Below are 23,281 nucleotides of genomic sequence, written 5' to 3'. Positions count from 1 at the left end.
GCCTGAAGTTCTGTCTAATCTGGGAAACCATCCTTCTCTCCCCCAAGTTCTGTAATGAAGAAAAGAGGAGGAATGCACATGGTGGATACACGTCTCTGTCAAGGCACCAGGCTCTACATTGGACCATTAATCCCACTGCCTAAAGGTACAACTTCCAATCTCTGGCTTCACAGTCTCCCAAACACAAGACTTCTTCTCTTCCATCCCTCAGGGGAAGCTTCCTATTGGAGCTAGGAAAAGCAAAAGACCATGAGGGCACAATTGCCATTTGAAGTCTAAACACGAATTTATCGTGTTTCTCTCTACTTATCCCAGAGTCGTATCCCTATAATTCAAAGGCCTACGATTCTAGAGACTGCGAAGAACAGGGTCCCCTTAGAGAAATCCCTTCCTATCCTTGGAAGCTGAGCCCCACCCTGAAATGTGTCCAAGCCCGGGGGCCACTGCCCAGAGGGGCCTCTCAACCAATCACAAATTATGTCACATGACTATCCCTCAGGAAATCCAGCAGAAGCAGGAGGGCCAGCCAATGGATGTTTATCAAGTGTCAACTGTGTAAATGAGCCGCCCCCATCCCCCCACCCCACCCCAGTGGCTTTGGTCATTTCCTGTGAGAAGTGAGCAAAGGAAAAGGCAGAGAAGCCTTCAAAGTAGGAGGACAAGAGGGTCACTGACCCAGAGCTGGAAGGGATCTCAGAGGCTGAATGAGTCCAATGGTCTTGTCTGACAAAGGAGTAAACTGAGGCACAGAGAGACCACAAGAGTGGAGATTGAAAGCCAGAAGACTCCCTATTCTACATACGATGGGACCAAGGCCCACAGAGATTTGAGCAGAAGAGTCAGGGTTCAAACCGCAGTGATCTGTCTGTCTCGGTCCTGGCAGTACAGAAATAGAATAGAAATCCCCACTTTTCAGCAGCTGTCCCTCAGCTGGCTCTCACACTGGAGAGGTCTCGGACCAACACTGTGCTTAACATTTTGTATAGGTGACCCTTTGCATTGACAGAGGGACGCTTCATGTCCTGAGACCTACCAGCACTACTCTGCCCTCATCTCAGGTGGCAAGACAGGAGGGGTGGGGATGGAGGAATGACATGAGGAAGGCTTCCCCAAGCTCCCACTTTGTTCCCTCTTCCTGGAGGACAGGATTTGGGAGAAGGGACATTAGTGACAGCAATGAAAGTCACAAAATGAAGGGATAAAGGAAAGGGCAAAGCTCCCTTAAAGGAACCAAGGATGGAGCACACAGGAGAATACAGATGTGAGAAGATGAAGGCATCACGTAAAGAAGCTCTCTTTTCTCCACTGCTCTGAGCAGAAGGGAAGGAAGAAACACTGATTTAGAAGTTGAAAGCATGGTGGAAGAAAGCCATGCCTGATGGTATCAGCTGCTGCTACCAGCCCCACCTGGAGGAGACACACACACAATGGAAAGACCTTGCTTTTCAGTACCTGTTCCTTGGCTGAGTTCCTACAGGTGACTCCTTGGCATGATGGGTAGGCACCAGACATCCTGGATTCCATTAACATTCCGTGAAGGGAACCCCTTGAGTCAATGGCAAAGCACCAGACATCTGGGGCCCTGTTAACAAAAGTGGTCAGCTATGAAATGCTATCCCATCAGTCAGAAGTCAGTGTGAGCCCACTACCCTGTCCCTCCATGCCAGGTGTTTCTTGAAGGGCAGCCCTGTGAGGCTATGTACCCATCTGGGCAAGCAGAGAAGAGACTTCTTCAAATTTGGTGAGACTGCTGAGAGAGGAAGAGGAGAGAAATGTGAGACAGAAAGGGGTGATCAAGGAGGCCAAAGCAGATGGGAAGTCTCCTTGGTGCCCTGGACATGCGGTGTTGTTCCAGGACCTGCAACCTTAGAGGATGCTAAAAGGAAAATCATCCTCAGCAAGGTCATTTTCTCTCTCCAGAAAAACTCATTCCTATGTATCCCTTTGTCTACTCCCACCTCTTTGTCTTCTCCAATTTCTGCTTGCTATGTTTCTTTACTACTGACTGCTTTTTGTGTAACCTGCATTTGGAGGAAGAGACCTCATTTAGGGGTTATCTTCCACTTTAGAGTGAGCAGGGACAGTGGCTTTTATTCTGAACCCCTAAAAGAGAACATGGCAGCTAGGTGGGGCAGTGGATAGTGCCTGGAGTCAGGAAGACCTGAGTTCAAGTCTGGCCTCAGGCACTTACCAGTTGTGTGACCCTGGGCAAGTCAATTAACCCTGTAAGCCTCAGTTTCCTCACCTATAAAATGAGCTGGAGAAGGCAATGGCAAACCACTCCAGTATCTTTGCCAAGAAAACCACACATGGGAGTCAGATATAACTGAAAAGACCCAAAAACAAATCCTTACTGCAATATCAAGCCAGGGAAGGCTCTTCCAATTAGCTTAATGGCTAAGAGGAATTGGGGAGGGGGATAGAAGGAAGCCTGTGCCATCTCTACAGTATGGACAGTATTGCAAGAAACTTACTATACTTGAAGAATAAGCAAATGGGTCTTTCATAGTCTCCCAAATGAGCTTGGAAAGCTCCACATATTTAACCAAAGATACCAAGTATAGCCTGGACAACATACAAAATAGCGCCCCTCCCTTGCCCAACAGATAGTGATCTCCCATGGGGGAAGTCTGAAAACAAACCATTTCTATGTTAAAATCAAAGAATATCATGATTTTTAAATACTACTTACATGAACTGATGCTGAGTGAAGTGAGCAGAACCAGGAGAACAGTGTACACAGTAACAGCCACGTTGTGCAATGACCAGCTTTGATAGACTCAGCTCTTCTCAGCCATGCAATGGTCTAAGAAAATTACAAAACACTCATGATGGAAAATGCCATTCACATCCAGAGAAAGATCTGTGGAGTCTGAATGCAGATGGAAGCATATACTATTTTCTCTTTTTTGTTGTTGTTTTTTTTCTTGTGGTTTTTCTTTTCTGTTCTGATTCTTCTTTCACAACACGACCAATGTGGAAATATGTTTAACATGATTCTTCATGTATAACCTATATTAGAGTATTTGCTGTCTTGGGGAGGGGGGAGGGAAGGGAAGGAGGAAGAAAAATTTGGAGCTCAAAATCCTACAAAAATGGATGTTGAAAATTATCCTTACATGTAATTGGAAAAATATACTATTAAGTATTTTTTAAAAAATACTACTTATGCAGCCAAATCTCATTTCTGTAGTTTCCATGTTCCCTCCTGACACAATTATTCACAACAGGTAAAAAACAATAGGATAGACAGGAATGTGGGGAATATGTATAGGTATGTAAGCTCATGTGGAATCACACAATACTGAAATTACTGATTAAACAAATGATGAACAAATTAGCCTTTAAGAAGTAACTTGTACCTTGGCCTTGCACCCCATGAATACACCTTTGGTCTGTGGGCAACAAAGAGCTTACCAGTGAGGGGTTCTTAGGAAGTACCTACTGTGCCCAGGCAGTGCTAAGTGCTGGGGCTGCAAATAAAGTGATAGCCAGCATTTATAGAGCAGTGTAGGGTCTGTAAAGTGCTCTCTGAGTTAACTCATTTGATCCAAAGACAAAAATGAAACCGAACCACAAAGAACTTGCACAAAGCCCTTAGGAGGTGGCAGTTACTGGGCTGGATGCCGGGGATATAAAAAGGAACTAGACCTTGCCGTCAATGAGTTTATATTCTACTGGAAAAAAAATGATCAGCAAACACTTAAGCACCTACTATGTGCCAGTTACCGTATTAGGAAAGAGCCCTCGACTTCAAAGAACTTACATTCCATTGGGGGGAAATACATATAGGTGATGCATATTAATTGTGCAGAAGCAAATACAAATGAATACAAAGTCACTGGGGAGGGAAGGGAAGGCACAAGTAGCTGGGGGCGGGGGAGAGGGGAATCAGGAAACACTTCACATAGAAGGGTGCATTTAAACTGAGTGTAGAAAGAAATTAGGAGGTCTAAGAAGTCCACGTGAGGAGGGAGGGCATTCCAGGAATAGGGGACAGCCAGTGCAAAGGCTTGGAGATGGGAAATGGAATGACCTGCATGAGCAATAGGGAGGTCATCTCTACTGGACTGTAACTGTTGTCCTTCATGCTTGAAGGGGACCAATATGACATCACATCACTATATTGGGGTCAAGGTACAGCGTGTCTGACAGGCTGATCAGACCAATGTGAGCTCGGAGGGCTCTACCACAGGCTGGGCACAAATAATCCACATGAGCATTCGGGGTGGATTCTCTCAATCTGTGCACCTGACATCTCCTTTGAGCTGCAAGTCTGCTTCACTCACAGAGCACAGCGCCTTCTTTGATAGGGGTACGCAACACTGGGCAGTCCTGTGCTAGCGTCTCCCACGTCTCACAACTGATGCTCAAGTTCTTCAGAGAGACCTGGAGAGTGCCCTCGTACTGCTTCTTCGGGCCACCATGTGAGCTCTGGGTGTGCCTTGGGTGGGCTCTCCATAAAATCGTTTGGCATTTGAACCACATGGCCGGCCCACTGGAGTTGGGCTCTCTGCAGCAGAGTCTGAATGCTTGACAGTTTAGCTTGAGAAAGGGCTTCAGTGCCCAGTACCTTATCCTGCCAGGTGATCCTCAGAATCTTCCTAAGGCAATTCAAATGGAAGTGATCCATTTTCCTGGCGTGAATGGACCACGGAGAGCGTGAAGAGGAGGAATGTGCAACGAGGCTGGGAAAATGGGATGAAACGAGGTTGTGAAGGACTTTAAAGCCAGTTTTTATTGGATCCTAGAGCCCACAGGAGGCCACTATTGACAGACAGAGACTCGTGCTTGAGGAAGGCTCTTCGGCAGCCACGTGGAAGAGCATTGGAGCCTCTGATGGATCTGAGCCGTACGTGGCTCATGAAAAGGTGCCGAGCACAGATGCACTATGTGGACTGAGGCTCTTCAGCTAGAATCACATTTGGGACCAGGATCATAGAGAGCTGGACACTTCTGTTGGGATCATAGGATTTGGGAGCTGGAAGGGACCCTGGAAACCATCCGTCCCAGCCTTGCAGGGGTTAAATGATTTGCCCAAAGCTGTCACCAAGGTTGCAGAAAGGTTGCCACTGAGGCTATACAAAGCTGAGCCAGGAATATGCTTCCAATCTTACACAGGAGGAAACTTCATGATCTTATGCACACGCATACGTGTATCTATAATATACATACATTTTAAATGTGTATCCACGTATATATATATGACAATGATCATACTACACATTATCTACACACATTCTAGATGGGTCCTTGTTTGGTGTGTCTTCCTCAATTGCCAACATCTCCTTAATAGAATTGACTGAACCAAAGGTTAGTGCTCCAGTATCACTTAACCGATTAAAATCAACTCACTTTTACAAAGGGATACGGACAAAACTCAAGTACAAGCCGCCTGAACAGGAGGCATCCTCTCCCTCATCCACCACTGGATGGTAGGGGAGAGGTCGCTACAAAGGATTCCCTCCCACGCTGCCCTGTCCTGGCAACCCCAAGGTTGCTTCTGAATGGGACACGGCCGCTGGACATCAATCCAGAACCCAGTTGGCTGATTCCAGCCAACTTCACACAGACTACAAGGCCTGTCCCCATGGTTCTGAGATCCCCAGGTCATCACAGCCCTGGTCCATTCAGTCTCCCACACTCCACCAAGAATGGACACACAGGATAGAAGCAAGAGCATGGCCATGTGGACACTGTCCCAAGAATTGAGCTCTCACAGGTCAGTCCCAGATTACAGAGGAAATGACTTGCCCAAAGTCACACAGCCACCTAATGGCCCAGCTTCCAGCCCGGTGGCCTTGACCATCATCCTAGGGAGCAGCCCCTGGGAAGATGCCACCTGGGGAGGCTACTGTAGACGCAGAACAGCTAGGTCTTGCCACAAAGTCCTTGGTCTGTTGAATGGCTTGACATTAGAGACAGATGATTTTCTCAGTGGAAATGACAGGAGAGAAGAGGGGCTAACTAACATCCGCTATGCCACTGCCTCCTGAAGACCGTTCAGAGGGACTTCCCGATGTGTCATCTCTCTGGTCAGAAGGGCAGCTCCTTGAGAGCAGGGGCTCACACAGAGTAAGCACTTTTAGTCATTCATTCACAGTCCAGACTAAAACCCAGGAACACCAGACCATTGTCGCAGCTCATAACGGCGCCTTTCCCAGGTAAGCTTTGACTCAGGACTTCATTTTTTCTTGACTCCCAGAGTCCTTCAGTCAATAAGGCTTTATTAAGTTCCTGCCAGGTGAAAGGTGCTAGGGAAACAAAGGCAGACGGAATAGTCCCTGGCCTCCAGGGGCTTCCACTTTACCTACAATGCCATTGTCATTGTGAGGGCAGGAATCATCTCCAGCTTCTCTGAGGAGAGTGTATGTGGTATATGTGATGTGTACGTGTGTGAATCGGAGGTTGGGGGCAGAACAGGGTTGGGGGAAGGGAGCTTTTCGTCTGGTCTTCTCCTCTCCCCTGCTTAGACACAGCCAGTCACCTGACTGGCCAAAACCAGTTTCGTTCCAGACCTTTTGGCAACATGACAGAAGAAAACAAGAGGGAATCTGGGCCCCACCAAAGTCTGCCCCTGGAGTTCATGGTCAGCTCCCATCAGACCCTCAAAGCACTTGGAAAAGAACCAAGACAAATGGCTGCCCCGTGCCCAGAACTATTTTCTCTCTACACATAACATTTCCCTGTGTCAAACAGGGATAGCTGGGCCTCTGTCGAGATGTAAGCTCTCTTATCATTTTTTAAAAATTAGGTCTACAGGTATCATGTTTATATATCTTGCTTCCACAAATATGGAAAGACAAACAGAAAGGTTAGCAAGGTCTTAAGAGCTGAAAGCTGGCTATCCCATCAGTTCCCTTCATGACCTGAGAATAAACAATTTATGTGACTTACCACATGGGTTCCAAATGGACCAGTCCCTCCCCACACAAACCTGGTGACAAGCTCAGAGTATAGCCAATGATGATGGCCAATGGGCACTGGTGAAAATGGTACCCCTTTAGTTGTCTTCCCTTCCCCCCACAGTCAATCATTCATTAAGCCACAGCAGTAGGCTTTGGGAGGAGTAGGGAGCCAGGGATTTTTCCACTATGAAAGTGATAGACAAAATGCAGTGATGATAAAAATCATTAAAACAAATCTTTATTTGAAAGGCTCTTCATTGGCTCAGGGCCTGACAAGCACTACATCATGATGGACAAGGTATGATCATGGCCCAACTTGTTTGCCAGCTATCCCTAACCCTGAGCAGCAGGAAGGTGGCCAGGTGACGAGCTCTTTGGCCCCCTGCTACAGTCTACAAAGGCAGGAAAAGGCTGTAAGCTCATTACGTGCAGCTGAGTCCGTCCACAACACATCATGAAATGCCAACCGTGGAAAAGGCACTGGGTGAAATGCCGAGGATCCCAAGGAAAGAATGTCAGAGTGCCGGCACTCAAGGCACTTTCATTGTGTTGGAGGGAAATCACAGAGATGGTAACAAATAAAGAGAAAATAGAGGGGGCTCAGAAAAACACCAAGGACAAGAAGCTTGAGCTAAAGCTCAGAGGAGGTGGGGGTGAGGAGGGAGGGAACTCCAAGCTGGAGGATGGGTGCAGGGAGACCCATCGGGAAACTCTTCAGTTAGCGTAGGGGAGAACAGATAAAGATCTGAGCTTGGGCACAAGCCTTGGAGCGGACAGGAGGCAATGGACGCATGACATGTTATGGAGCTAAAACCAACAAGACATGACTGGAACACGAGGCTTGGAAGAGAACTTTAGAGTTCAAGAAGATTGCCAGCTGGTGAACCTGAGACAATAGAAAACACAGTGCTCTCCATAGAAATGGGAAGCACTTGAGAAAGAATATTTCTCAGTTCTAAAAGCCCTTTTCAGACTTGCCTACTCTCCACTCCCTCCCTTTGATCAAAGACAAAATGTCCTTTAGAAACATGGATTAAGGGTGGAAATTAAACTGAAACAAAGACATCATCTAGCCTGGTCTAGATCACTGCCTTCCCCAACCCCTTATGTGACTAGGCTATAGCTATTCTGAAACACTAATCTCAGATTGATAGAACTGTATGTTAAAAGGAGAATATAGTATTCATTTTTTTTTCTTCAACAGAGGAAAACCAAGTATGCGGAAGATGGGGACAATAATAAATTCCGCTTTAGACAAGCTGAGCTCAAGAGGCCTAAGAGACATCCAGTTGGGTATATCCAAGGGACTGGGGACTGGAGATACTGATCTGGAAGGCATCTTCATAGAGACAATGACTGAATCCCTAGAGTTTACAGAGATCACTGAGAGAAAAGAAGGCAGCCCAGCACAAAGCCTCAGGTCCCTAGAGTTGGGGCTTCAATTTGGAGGCTGATCAGGCCAAGGGCACTGAGAAGGAACAGAAGATATAGGAGGAGCGCCGAGTGGAGGGCAGCAGAAACCTCGAGACGATTCAGGAGGAGAATGGGACAGGAGGGTTAGAGTGAAGAGTGGCCAGACTACAGGGAAGAGGAAGATCCAGGATCAGGGGTCAACACTAGATGGAGGAAGTCCAGATTCTCGCCCACGACCCAGCTTTGACTTGCCAGAGCTCTCAAACACATCCAAGGGCCCAGAATTCTGTCTGTGTCATAAGGCACAAGGACTGACAGTTGGGGAAACTGAGGCCCAGGGTGTGTCCAAAGCTGCCCAGGGAGTAAGAGGCAAAGCCAGGGTGTGAACCTGGGTCCTGGGTCCACAACACCAGGATGCTTCTACAATCTCAGATAATGCATGTGTGCTTTTAAAGTCATTAATTTGTTTTTTATTTTAATGTATTATGTCCCCATAAAGACCCAGATACTTTGGGACCACTTCTCTCCTTAAGTACTGTTTATGGCAACAACAAAGATTACTGTTAAGAATACCTACGCCTTATCTCTCATCTTTGAAGGGCTGAAGTGATCCCATGTCTGGGAGCTTGACACTTTGCGTCTTTTTGTTGGGGAGGAAAAATCTCCTTTTGAGATGGCCCTGGGCAAGGCTGGGCAATGAAGCATGTTGACTGTTTCATACAGGGAGTACCTGGCAACGACCCGGGGGGAGGCTGCCTTCTGTGGCTCCTGGGGACCATCCCAGGGGCCTAAACCTTCCACAGAATCCCCGAATTTGCTCTGACTTAGCACTTTTGACTTCTGCCCTGATTTCTTAAGGAATAAAAGCTCCCGTGCCCACTGAGTTGTTTCTTGGGAGTATGTGTCAAACATGGAGTCTATCACATCTCGGGCTTTGCAGGGTATCTTCTCCATGCAAAAAGGCAAGGACTTTCTTGCCTTCGTAACCTTTCTAGGAACGCCAGTCTTTGGGCCCGTTTCAGAGGTATCAGAAGCTGAGTGCTCCTGAGAAAGCCTTTCATGGGACAGAGGAGAATTCTTGGGGGTCTGGAGCATCCTTGGCATCACCAGTGATCTGGACAGACACCTTTCCTGCCCCAACACATCTCTTCCAGGAACACCCTGCTGCAAAGGGCGGAACCTCTCCTTTGCACTTGGAGCAGGGGGCAGACACAATCTGGGTGTCGCTGGGGACCGGGACCCCATATGGCTCTGTAAGGAGCTGGGGCTTACTTGTCTCATGTCCCTGGGCCTGGAAGGAGAGTCCTGAGTGGAGCGGTTATGCAGTGTCACCTTCAGCGCCAGCGGGGAAGAACTGGTGGTTAACAATTCACTGTTGTTGACGATGGTGTCTGGTTCAATACAGGGTAAAAAGTTCTGCTTATAATCCTTTCTGCAAATTAAGCTATTTTTCTCACCTGGGATAATCTGGAATTTTTGACTAATCTTGAGAAAACTACTTTCCATGGTCAAAGTGATATTAAGCCTCCTCTTCTTTGGGAACCAGCCTTTGGAAGTATATTTATTGGTGGAAACGAGGCCCATCTTCTGAGAAGGGAGACATTTACTCAGTGAACATAACATTTCTGCATAGATGTCACTGAGTGTGAGGTTCTGGGCAGCTTCTTCACCTTCAAAAGCAGTGTCCCCTAAGGAGCCGCTCCTCCTGGCTCTCCAGGCTAACAAGCTTTGATTGGGAGGCACATGCAGCATGCTGGTGTCTGGGGGACCCTGGAAGGGTGAAGTTGGCTTAACTGGAATCCCATAATTCTCCCAGGGGCCATTACCACAGCAACCTGGGAACAAATGAAGACCAAATTAGATGAATGGAGAAGTATTTCCGTGCGCTATAGTGAATCCCGCTTTGTGGTCTTCCAGAGATGTGGCCCCAGGCCTTGAAGACTAGGCCACTGCGGCAGAAGGCCTGGCAGGTTCTCACACATGTCAAGGCTCTGAGGGCAGCCCTCTGCCATGCGTGGGGTGCTGCCCAAGGACCAGGCCCAGGATATTGGCTGCTGGGTGCAAATCCAGGGGCTCTCATGGTGCCCTACAGAGCTAAAAGCATCTCTCCATAGTGACTGGTGAAGTCCGAGCCCTTGTTCACAGCATGCCCACAATGGTTCAGAGAAGTGCTTTTAAAAGAAAGTGGGGCACTGCTCACTCACCAAAGATTTCTCTTTCTTTTTGCAATCTTTAGCCAGGGCTCCACCTGCATCAGTCCCAAAGCCCCAGGCCAAAGATGTGGGGCTGAGGAGTATGTTCCCACCCCCTGGCCCAGGACAGGGTGGGAAGAGACTCCTAGTGAGCCCCACCAAGGAACCCCCAAGCCTGGCCCCACAGGGTTTGTCCTGAAAATGTCTGGGCTAAGTGAGTCCAGCGGGAAACTGAGTAAACCCCACTGAGTGTCCAGATCACTCACCAAGTAAAGCTTTAGGCCTCCCTTTGGTTGAAAGGATCTTGGGAGTTTTTTGGGCCTTCTTCCTGCTGAAACTGTCAAACTGGAAATAAAACCAAAAGTTGGGATTTCAAACCACTGTGCAAGGCTTGAAGGATCTGGAAGCCCAGAGCTGGATCTGTGTGTTGGAAGCAGCCCCCAGGCTCAGGCTGTGTCTGGAAGAGCGCCCTTCCCTCCCAAGGGCTGCCCCTAGGCCTCTGATGGCATCCCACTCTAAGCAGCAGTGTGACCCTGCACACTCCTCTGTGAGTGCCCCCCCATCCTGTCTGCACCCCTCCCACGCTAGCCCAGGCTGAGGATCCTGGGAGATGACAGCTCCTGGAAGCACACGCGCACTCCTACTGATGGTCACCACTGCGCCTCCCACAGCGGTCCTCTCTAATCTGCTGTCCCTCCCCCTTCCTGCTCCAAGCTCTTCTCTGGCCTCAACAGGCAAGTCCAAAGCCTCCAGGCACTCAACAAGTCTTTTCTTTACCAGACTAAACATTCCCCACGATGCCAAGTGTTCTGCGTGAGGAGAGGTGGCAGCCAGAGTGAACAGAGGCCTGGATTTGGGAGTCAGAGAGACCCTAGTTCAAATCCCCCCTCACACTAGCTGTGTGAGACCCTCCCTGGGAGGGCCCTTTATTGCCTCAGTTTCTCCTCCTGTAAAATGGGGGCAGCAACCTTCACAGCACATAATGGGGGGGGCCGAGGGGCACATCCAAAGGGCGCCACCAAGCCCTGCTTTCCACCTGAAGGATCCGCGGACCCAGGATTCCTCATACATCAATTCAACCCTCACTGGGAGCCAGACCCACAACACCGACTTCTTTGTATAGTCATGTGCAGCCAGTGAACATGCCCCAACACTGCCTTGGCAACTGCCACTTCCAGGGCAGAATCACGCACAAGAGATGCTGAGAAACAATGAGCAGGATGAGGACTTCTAGAAGCACAGGAGGGCTGATGCACAGGCAAGTTCACAGAACCAGAAAAACCACCTGCTGTCAGCACCGCCGTGACCCAAACAGCACGCTCCACAAAAAGGCAATCTGGGAGTTACGCTGAGTAAGATGGTAAGACCCCTCCCCCACTGCCTTGGAGAGCTGGGGGACAGTGGGTGAGGGGCACGGGGAGAGGACGGAGGAAGTGGAGGGGAGAAGGCTCTATTGGGAAATGCAGGTGATGTAAAACAAAACGGATTACAACATTAACTTACCCTGACCATCTTGGGATGGTCATCTTCCAGGATCACATCCACTCGGGTCATGTACTTCTTGTCTAAATCACTTTCTGCAAGGCTTCGAAGGCTGTCATCCTAAGACCAGAAAAGGTGCTTAGAGAATTCAACCTCTTCTATGCTTGATCTACTCAACTGCACAGCTCATTAAAGGAAGAGCCTTTGAATGTAAGTGCCAAGTCCGCTAGGGACAAAGGGCTGACCCAATCGTATAGCCACAAGAATGCTAGCCTTCCCTCTTAGGAATACGGATGACCCCACTCCCCAGGCAGGCTTCACTCACTCCTTGGCTACCTCCCAGCCAGTAACCTTGCTGCCTGACCCAGAGCCCAAACCTGGAGGAGTTAACTCTTTCAGGTCAGGACCTCTCCACAGGGCCCCCCAGCCATCCCTGTGCCCACTGGTTCCAGAACCATAATCTATCAATATGCTGTCACTTCTGTCAAGGGCCTTCTATGGCCCCTCCTCATTCCAGTAACTTCACGCTCTATCTCCCCATTAGAACAAAAGCTCTTTGAGAGCAAAGCCTGTCTTCACTTTTGGATGAGCATGACCAGCCATCGGCATAGAGCCTGGCACAAGGTAAATACTTAACAATAAACGTCTTTTCATTTATTCACTGGTAAAGCGAGTGCCTCACGAGGATTCCCCACACCAGTGAGACCACAAGTCGAAATGGGAAAACCCTGTATCAAATGATAACATGTTGCTAGAAACTGCCAGCCATTAAAATCCTTCACATCTGGTGATCAAAAGAATCAAGGCAAGTGACAGTCTCTTGGTAACAAGCCTGTTATTCTTGCTCCAGCTCAGGTAGAAAGAGCTGCCACAGTGGTGGTCAGAAGACAGGACAGCTGTGGGTGGGAGGGAAAGGGGGGACTTGGACTGGGGGGTGGCACTGATAGGGCAAAGAGCCCTATCACTGATCGCCCACAGGGCCGAGCTTCCAGTGTTTGGGCAGGCCTCGCTTCATGCAAACCTCCTTCCCTCCAGCCCTAACCCAGCCTAATTCTAGAAAAATCAAAGAAAGCTATGACCAAGTAGGACTGGCTCTTACCTTCAAGCTGACATCGCTATTTCTTTGAACCAAAGATTCATCAACGCCATTGCTTTTAACATCTAAAAAAACAATTCCAATTGGAAATAGACTATTTGCTTTCCAGATCAGTTTTTAATCATTCCAAAGTCACACTGAACTTTCTCAGACAGTATCACCAATCGCTTCAGAAACATGCTAATAATACTCAGACATAATCATGGTTGTCTCATCAGCAAAACGAAAGCATCAGTCCAGGTGCCTGTGGTGAAATCGAAACCATCTCTTTATCAAAGGATAAAGCCAGTAGGTTTCAATTTATTGCAGTTCCTCTTACTAGCTGATTCCAAATTTTTTTGCTATAAGCAGCCTAAAAAATGTATGTTCTGAAGGGCATAGGAAATTCTCAAAATTAACAAAGTTAGAGTAATCTCAGGAAGAGTAATCGCAAGTGGGGCCCCATCTGGAGAGCTCTCACAAGGGATTTAATTTAACTTCAACATTTAACTAGCCTTACCAAGACCAAAGATTCAAATCCGGCTCCAGTCACTCACTAGCTGTGTGACTCTGGGCAAAGCGCTTAATCGTTGTCTGCCTCAGTTTTCTCATCTGTACAATGGGGATGATAACAACAACAACTCGCAGGGAGGTAGTGAAGATCAAACGAGGTAGTATGCGCGAAGCACTTAGCATGACACCTGGCACACAGTAGGTGCTGTCCAGGTGCTGGCTTTACTATGATTCGTGAAGACCAACTGACGTCCCAAGAACACGCCTGCTGTGGAAATGCTACCTGGGCTCATCCCACAGCTATGAAATTCGGGTCTATTTTTTTTTAATGGATTTCTGACACAGAAATAGATGCTGGTTGTTAGTTTTAAAAAGACCCCAATTTAGTACACCGAAGCTCTACCCCCAATGGGCACAAACACCCAGATGCCCCATATCACACATTAACAAACATTCAGAAAACCTTACTAAACAGACAAGCATCTTAGCTGTTCGGCTCACTTCAGACCTGAATACTCCTTTTACATCAGGGCTCTTATACAGGATTGTCTTACCTGTGAAAGTGCTTTGCATGTTATCCATACTATAGCCTTCCTTCTCCAGGGATAGCTTAAAATTTAAAAAAAAAGTATTGTCATTTCAAAATCTGGCTTTAAAACCACTCATTGTAACTGTATAAACAGCCAATAGTTTCCATTTTGAAAGGACATTGTCTCCTTGAGCCCTTTTCTCCTATAATATTCCTTTCAGACAAGCCCCAGGGTCTGGAACGATTAGTTCTGCCACAGTTGGCTAGGATGGCCTACTCTGGCCTTTGGGGTTTGCCTAAAGACATGAAGCTGGTCTTTCTGAAGCCTTCTGTAAAGGTTGACCATGATGCGCGGTAGTCAGAGGATCTGAGGATGGCCATCACTGGGCTCCCATCTTGGGCCTGTCACTTAGCCATTCACATTCCTCATTGACACTAGGGGCCCTATACCCCTCCACCCCCAGCACACAGCTGCCCTCCCTCTTCTCCCCTATCTGAGAGGGTGGAAGGTGGCCACATGTCCAGGGAGGCCCAACAGGGTCAAGGGGTTGTGGAGAAGGGAAGTCTCACTCTACGAGTGTCACCTTGGAGAAACGTACAGGTTTCTATCAAGCTAGAAATCTGAGACAAGAGGTTCAGTGCCAAGAGGAGCTGGGTGACTTTTGGCATGTCCCCCAGTAACCTCATCTGTCAATGTGCCCACGGGCCACAGAAGAGCTGAGGGGAATCCAGCTAGAATGTACCTTCACTGCTATTTATTAACTGCTCTGCACTGAGTCCTCCTCCCTGGACACTCTCTGGCCTGGCAGGCTCATCCACTCCCAGGGGCTCAATCACCATCTCTGGGCAGATGATTGGCAGTATCTCTGCCCCCCAACCCCTATCCCAAGTGTCTCCAAAGTATCTGAGCAGTCTTAAGCTTCGGTAGCTTAAACTTAGCTTTAACCTGCACCCAAACCCTCCCCTGTCCCGTCTTCTCATACCGATGGTGCCCAGGCTCCCAACCTTGGCACCTTCCCTGTCTGGTCCCTCCTCCTTGCCCTGCAGACCCGATCTGCTGCTAACTCTTGTTCCCCCTTCCTGGGGCAGGAAGTCTCCTCCTCTCCCCTAGATGGGCACCCTAGCACCAGGGCTCGTCCCATCCCAGTCGGCCAGCCGGTCAGTGGCCAAAGGGCAGCTTTGACACATCACTTCCCTCAATAACTCCAGTGACCTTTAGCACCAAACTGAAAGTCTAGGTTGAAAGCCCTCCATTGCTGCCCTTCTGACCTTCCCCTCTTCTCACACTTGACTGTCTTCTAGACACTGGGCACAGTGGGACCATTGGCCTCCTTTGGGATCCTCCCCTCTACCGTGAGACCTGAGGTACTGGTAAGGCCAGTACCCAGGGTCTGGAAGGCTCTCTCCCTCCTGGCTTTTTGGGCCCTAAGACTCAGTTTGAATTTGGCATCCCCAGCTGCTCGGGCCTTCCCTCTGAAACTAGCTTCCACTTACACTCTATTTCTATTTCCTGTGCCCTATCCCTCCATAGACTGGAAGCTCCTTGCAGGCAGGGGCCTTTCTTTGTGTTCCTGTGCTTGGCACGGGCCTGGCTACTAGAAGACACTATTTCCAAGAATGTTGTCTTATTATTGGACGGCACGTAATCCTTATTTCTGTAGAGGAGGCCACGCTGGGCACAGGGCAGGTACAAGCTAAGCTCTCATGACAGACAGGGAGGCCAAGACCAGACACCAGCCTGTGCACTGAGACGTCCTGGGCCATCCAGTGAGCACATTTGTGCAAAGGCTGAATGTCAGGTTTGGTAGGATGGCACAGTAGGAAAAACAGCAGACCAGAGGTCATTCAGGAGTCCAAGGGTCAAGTCCTGCATGGCACCGGCGCCTCTTCCTCTTCACCCCCCGCCATCCCCCACTAGAAGCTGTGTGTGACCACGTACAACTCTGGCCTTAGTTTACCCATCTAAAGAACCAAGAAGCTGGTTCTGATGCTCTTAGATCTTGGCTGGGCCCCCTGGAGCATCCTGGGATTTGTGGGCTGGGAGGGGCCTTGGAAGTAACTAGTTTAGCTCAAGTGTTGTAGACATGAGGAAAGACAGGCTGTATACAGGAGGGGGCGGCAGTCAGGGTGGGAACCAAGGCCTTTTAGGAGGAGAACAGTGACAAACATCATCTCGTTTGACCCTCAAACCTCCCAGGAGGGAGGCAGGTGCTGCTGCCATCGCATTTCAGAGAGGAGGCTCAGAGAGTTTCAGTGACTTGCCCAGGGTCACACAGCTAACAGGAGTCTGAGACCAGAGATGACTTCAGGTCTTCCTGACTTCAGACCTAGAGCTCTATTTAATGCCCCCACAATGACGTGGTTCCTGAAAAAGCTCAAAAATAAAAAAGGCAGGTTAAGACTGCTTCCAAATGCACAGGGCTCTTCCTGAATGCGTAAATTACTTGTACAGATTACTTGTTGATTATGACAGGTGCGAACGCTCACACTTAACATAGGTTAGCATGCATGTGACAGTGCTGTTTCTTAAGAAGAAGGCATTTCGCTTGTGAACTCTGCTTTAAACAAGTACCTGGACACTTTGGAAGATTTCTTGGGTTACGATTCTTCCACCCCATACTCTCAGCCCTTGGAGAAAGAAAAAAAGTTAGCACACAAAAAAAGCACAACTTAAATACTTAACTCATTTTCACCTTGTCTTTACACACAACCTGAATCTGTTTAGCTAGTAAATCTGGGGAGGTCTCACAAAAGAAAGAGCAGACTTTTCTTGGTAGCCAAGAATGGGAAACTGAAGGGATGCCCATCCACTGGAGAATGGCTGAACAAGCTGTGGTATATGAATGGAATGGAATACTATTGTGCTATGAGAAATGATGAACAGGCAGATTTCTGGAAAGATCCGTATGAACTGATGCAAAGTGAAATGAACAGAACCAGGAAAACACTGTGCACAGTAACAGCAACATTATGTAATGATCAACTATGACTGACTTTGCTCTTTTCAGCAATGCAATGATCCAAGACAATTACCAAAGACTCATGATGGAAAATGCTGCCCACCTCCAGAGAAAGAACTGACGGAGAATGAATGCAGATCAAAGCACACTATTTTCTCTTTATTTTTTTCATGGTGTTTTTCCTTTTGATCTGTTTCTTCTTACACAAGTGTGACTAATATGGAAACATGGTTTACATGCTTGCACATATATAACCTATATCAAATTGCTTACTGTTTCAGGAAGAGGAGAAGGAAACGAGGGAAAAAATTTTGGAACTAAAAATTTTGTAAAAATGAATGCTAAAAATTATCTTTACGTATAACTGGGGGGAAATGTTATTTTAAAAAAAGGAAGGAAGAAAGAAATAGCAGAGCTGACCAACAAGCCAAGGGGCTTTTGGGTTCCAGATCAAAGAGAGGAAAGGAAGCTCCATTATGGGACCCCAAGAAAGCACTGAAGACAACCCCTCTCCCCATCACTCTATTTCTTTTTTTTTTTAACTTAAGAATTCTGAACTTGGGAGCAGCTAGCTGGTACAGTGGATACAGCACTGATCCTGGAGTCCGGAGGACCTGAGTTCCAATCCAGCCTCAGACACTTGACACTAGCTGTGTGACACTGGGCAAGTCACTTAACCCCATTGCCTAGCCAAAAAAAAAAAAAAAAAGAAAAAAGAAAAAAATATATTTTGGTGGTTACATTTCAATAAAATGGGTTTCTTTTATAATCCTATGCATTTTATTTACTGTACTGAAAAATGTGATTCTGCAACAGGCCCAAGGTATCAGCGGCTGGCTGCCCCAGGGGTACAGGACCTACTAAGGGGACACGGGAAGCCCTAGGCTTAGCCACGCTAGCTTTCTGTGGCAGCGCTGCCTCCCCCCATTCAGGGCTCCTCATCTCTCCGGCATGACGGCAAATCCCCCAAAGCTTCCAACTCAAAGCCCCACTCTGCCCATGTCACTCTCCACACCCTCCCTCCCAAGTCTCCCATGGTTCCCTGCACTGCTCCCTGCCTGGCGCTGAACATCCTCCATAACACGGCTCTCCTGAAACTGGCTTGCCAGTGGCTTTCTAGACACAGTCTCCTGCCTCCAGGTCCCCCGTGTGCTCCTTCCTCACTGCCTCCTTCCTAAGGCTCTTCCACTCCTCTGAGTTGTCGAGGTACTTTATATGAGTCTGCACACGTGTGGTGTCCCTCTTCCATCCAGAATGGAAGTTTCCTGAGATCCCCAGGCCCTCCACATAGGACTGATAGCCACCCTTCACAGAGCACTCCGAAATTTGCAAAGCACTTGATGTACGGTAGCTCCCTAGATCCTCCTAACAAACTTGGGAGGGGGGGCAGCTGAGATCCCCATGTTACAGTTGAGGAAACTGAGGCACAGAGCAGCTCAGTGACTTGCCCGGAGTCTAACAACTGTCTCCAGCCCAGAGTGGGCACTTCATGTTTGTTGGTGGGATATTCAGATGGCCTTGCCTTGCAGGCAATTAGTGGGGTGGGTCTGGGAGGGGGCACAGTGAGGAAAGAGGGCCAAGCACACCTCCACCTCGGTCAGGAAGAAGAAGAGAATGAGCCAGAGGAGGACAGGTTAGAAGGTAGGAGAACCAGGAGAGAAGTGACTCTGAAACCAAGAGGGAAGAGCAGGACAGAGTGGGCTGGGGGGCACAGGGTCAAGGCAGGGGAGGGCTGAGAAAAGGCTGCTGGATGGGCCAGCTTGGGTGAGAACAGAGGCCAGGGGCATCAGAGGACCAGGAGAGGGGCCCTCTACCAAGGGCTTAAAGACAGTGGGGAGTTGTGACGAAGCATTAGGAAACGTAAATGGTAAAGATGCAGATGTGAGATGGGAGGGGGCAGAAAGGGAGCAGGGAAGTTGCCCTCCAGGCCTGGGCAGACCTGAGCAGCTGGCAGAGACAGAGGAAAGAGAGACAGGCTCCTCAAGACAATGCGAGTCACACAGCCGAAGGCTGGGCCAGCACAGCACTGGGCCACCAGTGAGGATAGGGAACTGCCCAGCAGCTGCGCCAATCCCAAAGGGAGGAGCAGACTCGAGAGCGTAGGGGGAGCTGTGTGGGGGAAGCTTCGTCCAGCCACTGATGGGGCTGGAAGAAAGGAAAGGGAGAAGGTAACGGGGTTGAGAAGCTTTGAGAGCCCACCATGAGTCAGTGAGGTGGGAGCTTGCAAAGGTCCTGGGCACCTGGTCTCCTTCCAGAGCCCCAGACCTGCATCTCCAACCACGCATCCAAGAGGACTCGTTATCCCAGGATCTGGAGGGGACCTTGTACCTTGTAGTCATCTCATCCAGCCCCCCGATTTACAGATGGGGAAACTGAGGCCCGGGGAGGTTATAAAGCACAAAGCTGCAAGGCTGGGCTCCTCCTCTTCTTCCTAACTCCTCTGTTTCTCTGGATGGCACAACTCTGCTTCCAGGTAAGCAGTCTCCCAACCCGGCCAATTGCCGACTGGACCTTCACCATCTCTCTCCAGGGCCCCACCCCATTTCAGGCCCTCCTCCCCTCTTGCCTCTTAATTGGCCTCCCTGCCTCCAATCCAGCCTCCACCCATCTGTCAAACTGGCATTCTTACCTCCCTGCCCATTAAGCTTTGGGGGCTCTCTCTCGCCTCTTGGACAAAACCCAGTCTCTTCTTTTGACTTTGAAAGCCCTTCACAAGCTGGCTGCAGCTGATCTTGCTCACCTTACTGGCCATTACTGCTAGCCCATGATATTGATCTCCCATCACCAAGCCTTTGAACTTACTGAGCCTGTCCCCCTCCTGCCTGAAATGCAGCCCCTTTTAACCGGTCTAGTAGCAGAATCCCATGTCTCCTTCAAAGCTCAGCTCAGGGGCCAGCTCCTACAGGATCCCTGTCCTGATGCCCGGCTTGCTCCCGCTGCCCATTCTTTGGCTTGTATCAGACATTTAATGGTCTTATGTACATACTGACTGTCCCCCCCCTTCCCCCTAAAGTAAGCTGGGAAGGACAGGGCAGGGAAGGGTTCATTGTTTTGGCAAGGATCCCAGCTCTTCAGACAGAGCAATAAAGACAGAGCTTAATAAATATTCAATTGATATGCTGTTTTTATCCTCCAGGAGAATGTAAGCTCCCTGAGGCCAGGGCCAGCTTATCCCAGAATTTGCCAGGGGCTTCCAAAGATGATTAACAGTCAGAAAGAATAAAAAGATGGCACCAGAGGTGAGGGATGAATGGGAAACAAAAGAAGGTGAGAGGAGGAGGGGCTGGAGGGGCAGGAGGGCCCAGCTGAGGGGAGGGGTGAAATCAGCAGGATTCCATCCTAGGCTCTTTGAGGGCAGGGTCTCTTTCCGTATCTCCACGGCTTAGCAGGGTGGCACACAGTAGGTACTTAGTGACTGTTTGCTGACTGACTTTGTGCTTTGAAGATGGCCTGGGTTATAAGGGAGCCCCACAGTAACCCTAACTGCTTTACCACCCCACCAATCTACACTTCGATTCTCCTACAGGACACACAATTTCTTCCCTTGGAAAGGGAATATTTCTTCATCTTACTCATCAAACCCGTGTGAATACATGGCTGAACTTACCAGATGGCGTCTCGTAGGTCAATGTCGCAATATGCACCAGTCTGTCTTCTTCAAAGGGACGGTCATACTGTGGACAGACAAAGACGCTTTTAGATGCTCTCGGATTGCGTAGTGAAGACATCACCTGGCCTACAGGGTTAAGGCCACACTTCACGGAAGCCCAGGGGCTCCCACTGACCGGCCTCCCAACACTCATTACCATCCATTACTCATTACCATAATCAGGGAATTCAGCACAGAGGTGGGGGTGGAGGTGCAGAGGAGGTTCTACAGGCAGAGGAAAAAAGGGGAGCATAGAGAAGGGGGCACCCGGAGGAGAGAGGTCAACAGGGGGTGACTGAGGAAAAGGGAGCACTTATAGGGAGGGGTGCATGGGGGAGGGGAGATCATCCAGGAGGACCATTCCCAGGGGAGCTGCGGGTTCATGAGGAAGGCACCCAAGAAAGAAGGAATTGGGTGGGGAACGACACCATTGGACAGTCACAGGGTGTATAGGCAATGAGGGAAAGTCACCCACTAGGGAGCTGGGGGGAGACACGCGGGATCCAGGCAACCCCTGGGAAGGTAGCACCCACAGGGGCGGTATATGGAGTAGATAGGGGTACCGCTAGGGAAGTGGCACCCACGGGGGTCACGGAGCAGGGCCCATGGGGGTATCGTAGGGGGGTCACGGGGTTCCATGGAGGCAGAGCACCCACGAGGGATGGGGAGCTCTTGGGGGGTGCAAGGGGGTGGGGCATCCACAGGGGATCACCGGGGGTATTCGTGGGGGTAGAGCTCCCACAAAGGGGGGAGGCTCACGGGGCCCTCAGGAAGGAGGGATGGGGGCCTTATGGGGAGTCCAGGGGGGGTGGGGTATCCACAGGGGAGCACCAGGGGTATTTGTGAGGGCGGGGCACCCCGAAGGGTGGGGGGGGAAGTTCACGGGGTCCCACGGGGACGGGGCACTCATGGATGGAGGTCACGGGGCGGGGTATCTACAGAGGAGCACCGGGGGGGGGGTTCATGTACTCGTGGGGGTCACGGGAGCAGGGCACCCGGGGGGGCGGGGCACCTCGGGGGGGCGAGGGCTCTGCCTGTACTCACCTTGGCCACCAGGGTCCCCATGACGCTGGCGAACCGCCGGTTGCTGGCCTGCAGCTTCTCGAGGAGGCGCCGGCGCTGCCGCTCCTGCTGCCTGCTGCCTGTGCCCACCATGCCTGGCCAGGGGCGCCGCCACCGCGGGAGCGGGGTCCCAAAGCTTGGCCCCGCCCCACCAGCCACCATGGGGCGAAGCCGACCCGCTCATCTTCCCGATCCGCCGCTCTCATTGGCGAGACTCCGCTCCCCGCCTCCTCCGTCGAGTCGTGTGACTCCATTGGGCAGCGCCGGTGGATATCCCGCCCCCTGAGAGACAACTAGAGGCTCATTGGTCCTTTTAAATTTGTTGACGCATCCCCACCCATTCCAACGGTCGGAGAGCTCGGCCTCTCCAGAAGAACGGGGTTCTTAGCCCCGCCCCAAGCTGGGCGTGGGGCGGAGCCTCCGGCCAAGGTCACGGGACCGACTGTCTACTTCCTCTGACACTCCCACTTCACCGCCCCTCCCTCTCCCGATGCATCTGTTAACTGTGGCGGCGTGGGGCCGGGGGTGGGGCCGTCGGGGGAGGGCCTTGAGGGGGAAGCCAGAGGGCCCAGGTTCAAGTGCTACCAATTCCCGCCAAAGCCTAGTTCAGTTCCTGCCTCTGGGACCTTGGGAGGCAGCTGGTGCAGGGCACCTCTCTCCCCCTCTCCCCTCTGTCCCTCTCTCTCCTCTCTCTCTCCCTTTCTCTCTGTCTCTGTACCCCCTCTGTTTCTGTCTCTCTGTTCCTCTCTTCTCTCTCTCTCTGTCTCTTTGTCTCTTGCTCTCCCTTTCTTTCTGTTTCTCTGTCTCCCCCTCTGTTTCTCTCTCTTTCTCTGTGTGTGTGTCTCTCTTTGTCTTTCTTTCTCTGTCTCTTTGTCTCTCTCCCTTTCTCTCCTGCCTCTCCCTGTGTCTCTGTTTCTCTCCACTGTCTTTCTCTCTCTTTGTCTCTGTGTCTGTCTCTCTGTCTCTCTGTCTCTCCTCTCCCCTTCCCTCTCTCCTTCTCTAGATGATATTTGTAACTCATTAGACCTTTCTCATTATTAGGGTAGTTGGAGATTAATATGAAGGGATGATATCTTAAAAATAAAAAATAAAATTAAAGGGTGAGAGAGGAATGTACTGGGAGAAGGAGAAAGGGAGAGGTAGAATGGGGTAAATTATCTCATATAAAAGAGGCAAGAAAATGCTTTTACACTGGAGGAGAAGAGGGTGGAGGTGAGAAGGAATGAGTGAACTTTACTCTCATCAGATTTGGCTTAAGAAGGGAATAACATACACATTCAATTGGTTATGGAAATCTATCTTACCCTACAGGAAAATAGAGGGGGGGAAGGGGACAAGAGAGGGAGAGGTGATAGGAGGGGCAGATTGGGGGAGGGGGTAATCAGAAGCTAACACTTTTGAGGAGGGTCAGAATCAAAGGAGAGGAATAATGGAATAAATAGGGGGTGGGATAGGATGGAGGGAAATATAGTCTTTCACAACATGACTATTATGTTTT

General features: G+C 49.8%; 1 protein-coding gene across 3 annotated transcripts; it reads right to left on the bottom strand.

Moving 5' to 3' along the window:
- Window positions 1–7,124: 7,124 nt before the first annotated feature.
- HJURP (Holliday junction recognition protein) lies at window positions 7,125–21,968 on the bottom strand. Of its 3 annotated transcripts, XM_020972163.2 has the most exons (8): window positions 21,766–21,968; window positions 20,680–20,746; window positions 16,685–16,740; window positions 14,138–14,192; window positions 13,095–13,156; window positions 12,017–12,115; window positions 10,780–10,858; window positions 7,125–10,156 (listed from the first exon to the last, which is right to left on the bottom strand). In XM_020972163.2, the coding sequence occupies exons 1-8, from the start codon at window positions 21,943–21,945 to the stop codon at window positions 8,895–8,897; spliced, it is 1,860 nt and encodes a 619-aa protein (XP_020827822.1). In that variant the 5' UTR covers window positions 21,946–21,968; the 3' UTR covers window positions 7,125–8,894. The 3 variants fall into 3 exon arrangements, with proteins under 3 accessions (XP_020827822.1, XP_078010777.1, XP_020827823.1); XM_078154651.1 differs by lacking the exon at window positions 14,138–14,192 and having other exon boundaries at window positions 21,766–21,787; XM_020972164.1 differs by lacking the exons at window positions 16,685–16,740; window positions 21,766–21,968.
- Window positions 21,969–23,281: the final 1,313 nt, after the last annotated feature.

Source organism: Phascolarctos cinereus, unplaced genomic scaffold (assembly GCF_003287225.1).
Source record: "Phascolarctos cinereus isolate Bilbo 61053 unplaced genomic scaffold, phaCin_HiC Scaffold_5;HRSCAF=322, whole genome shotgun sequence".
NCBI classification, from domain to species: domain Eukaryota; kingdom Metazoa; phylum Chordata; class Mammalia; order Diprotodontia; family Phascolarctidae; genus Phascolarctos; species Phascolarctos cinereus.
This window is presented reverse-complemented; position numbering and strand designations above follow the sequence as displayed.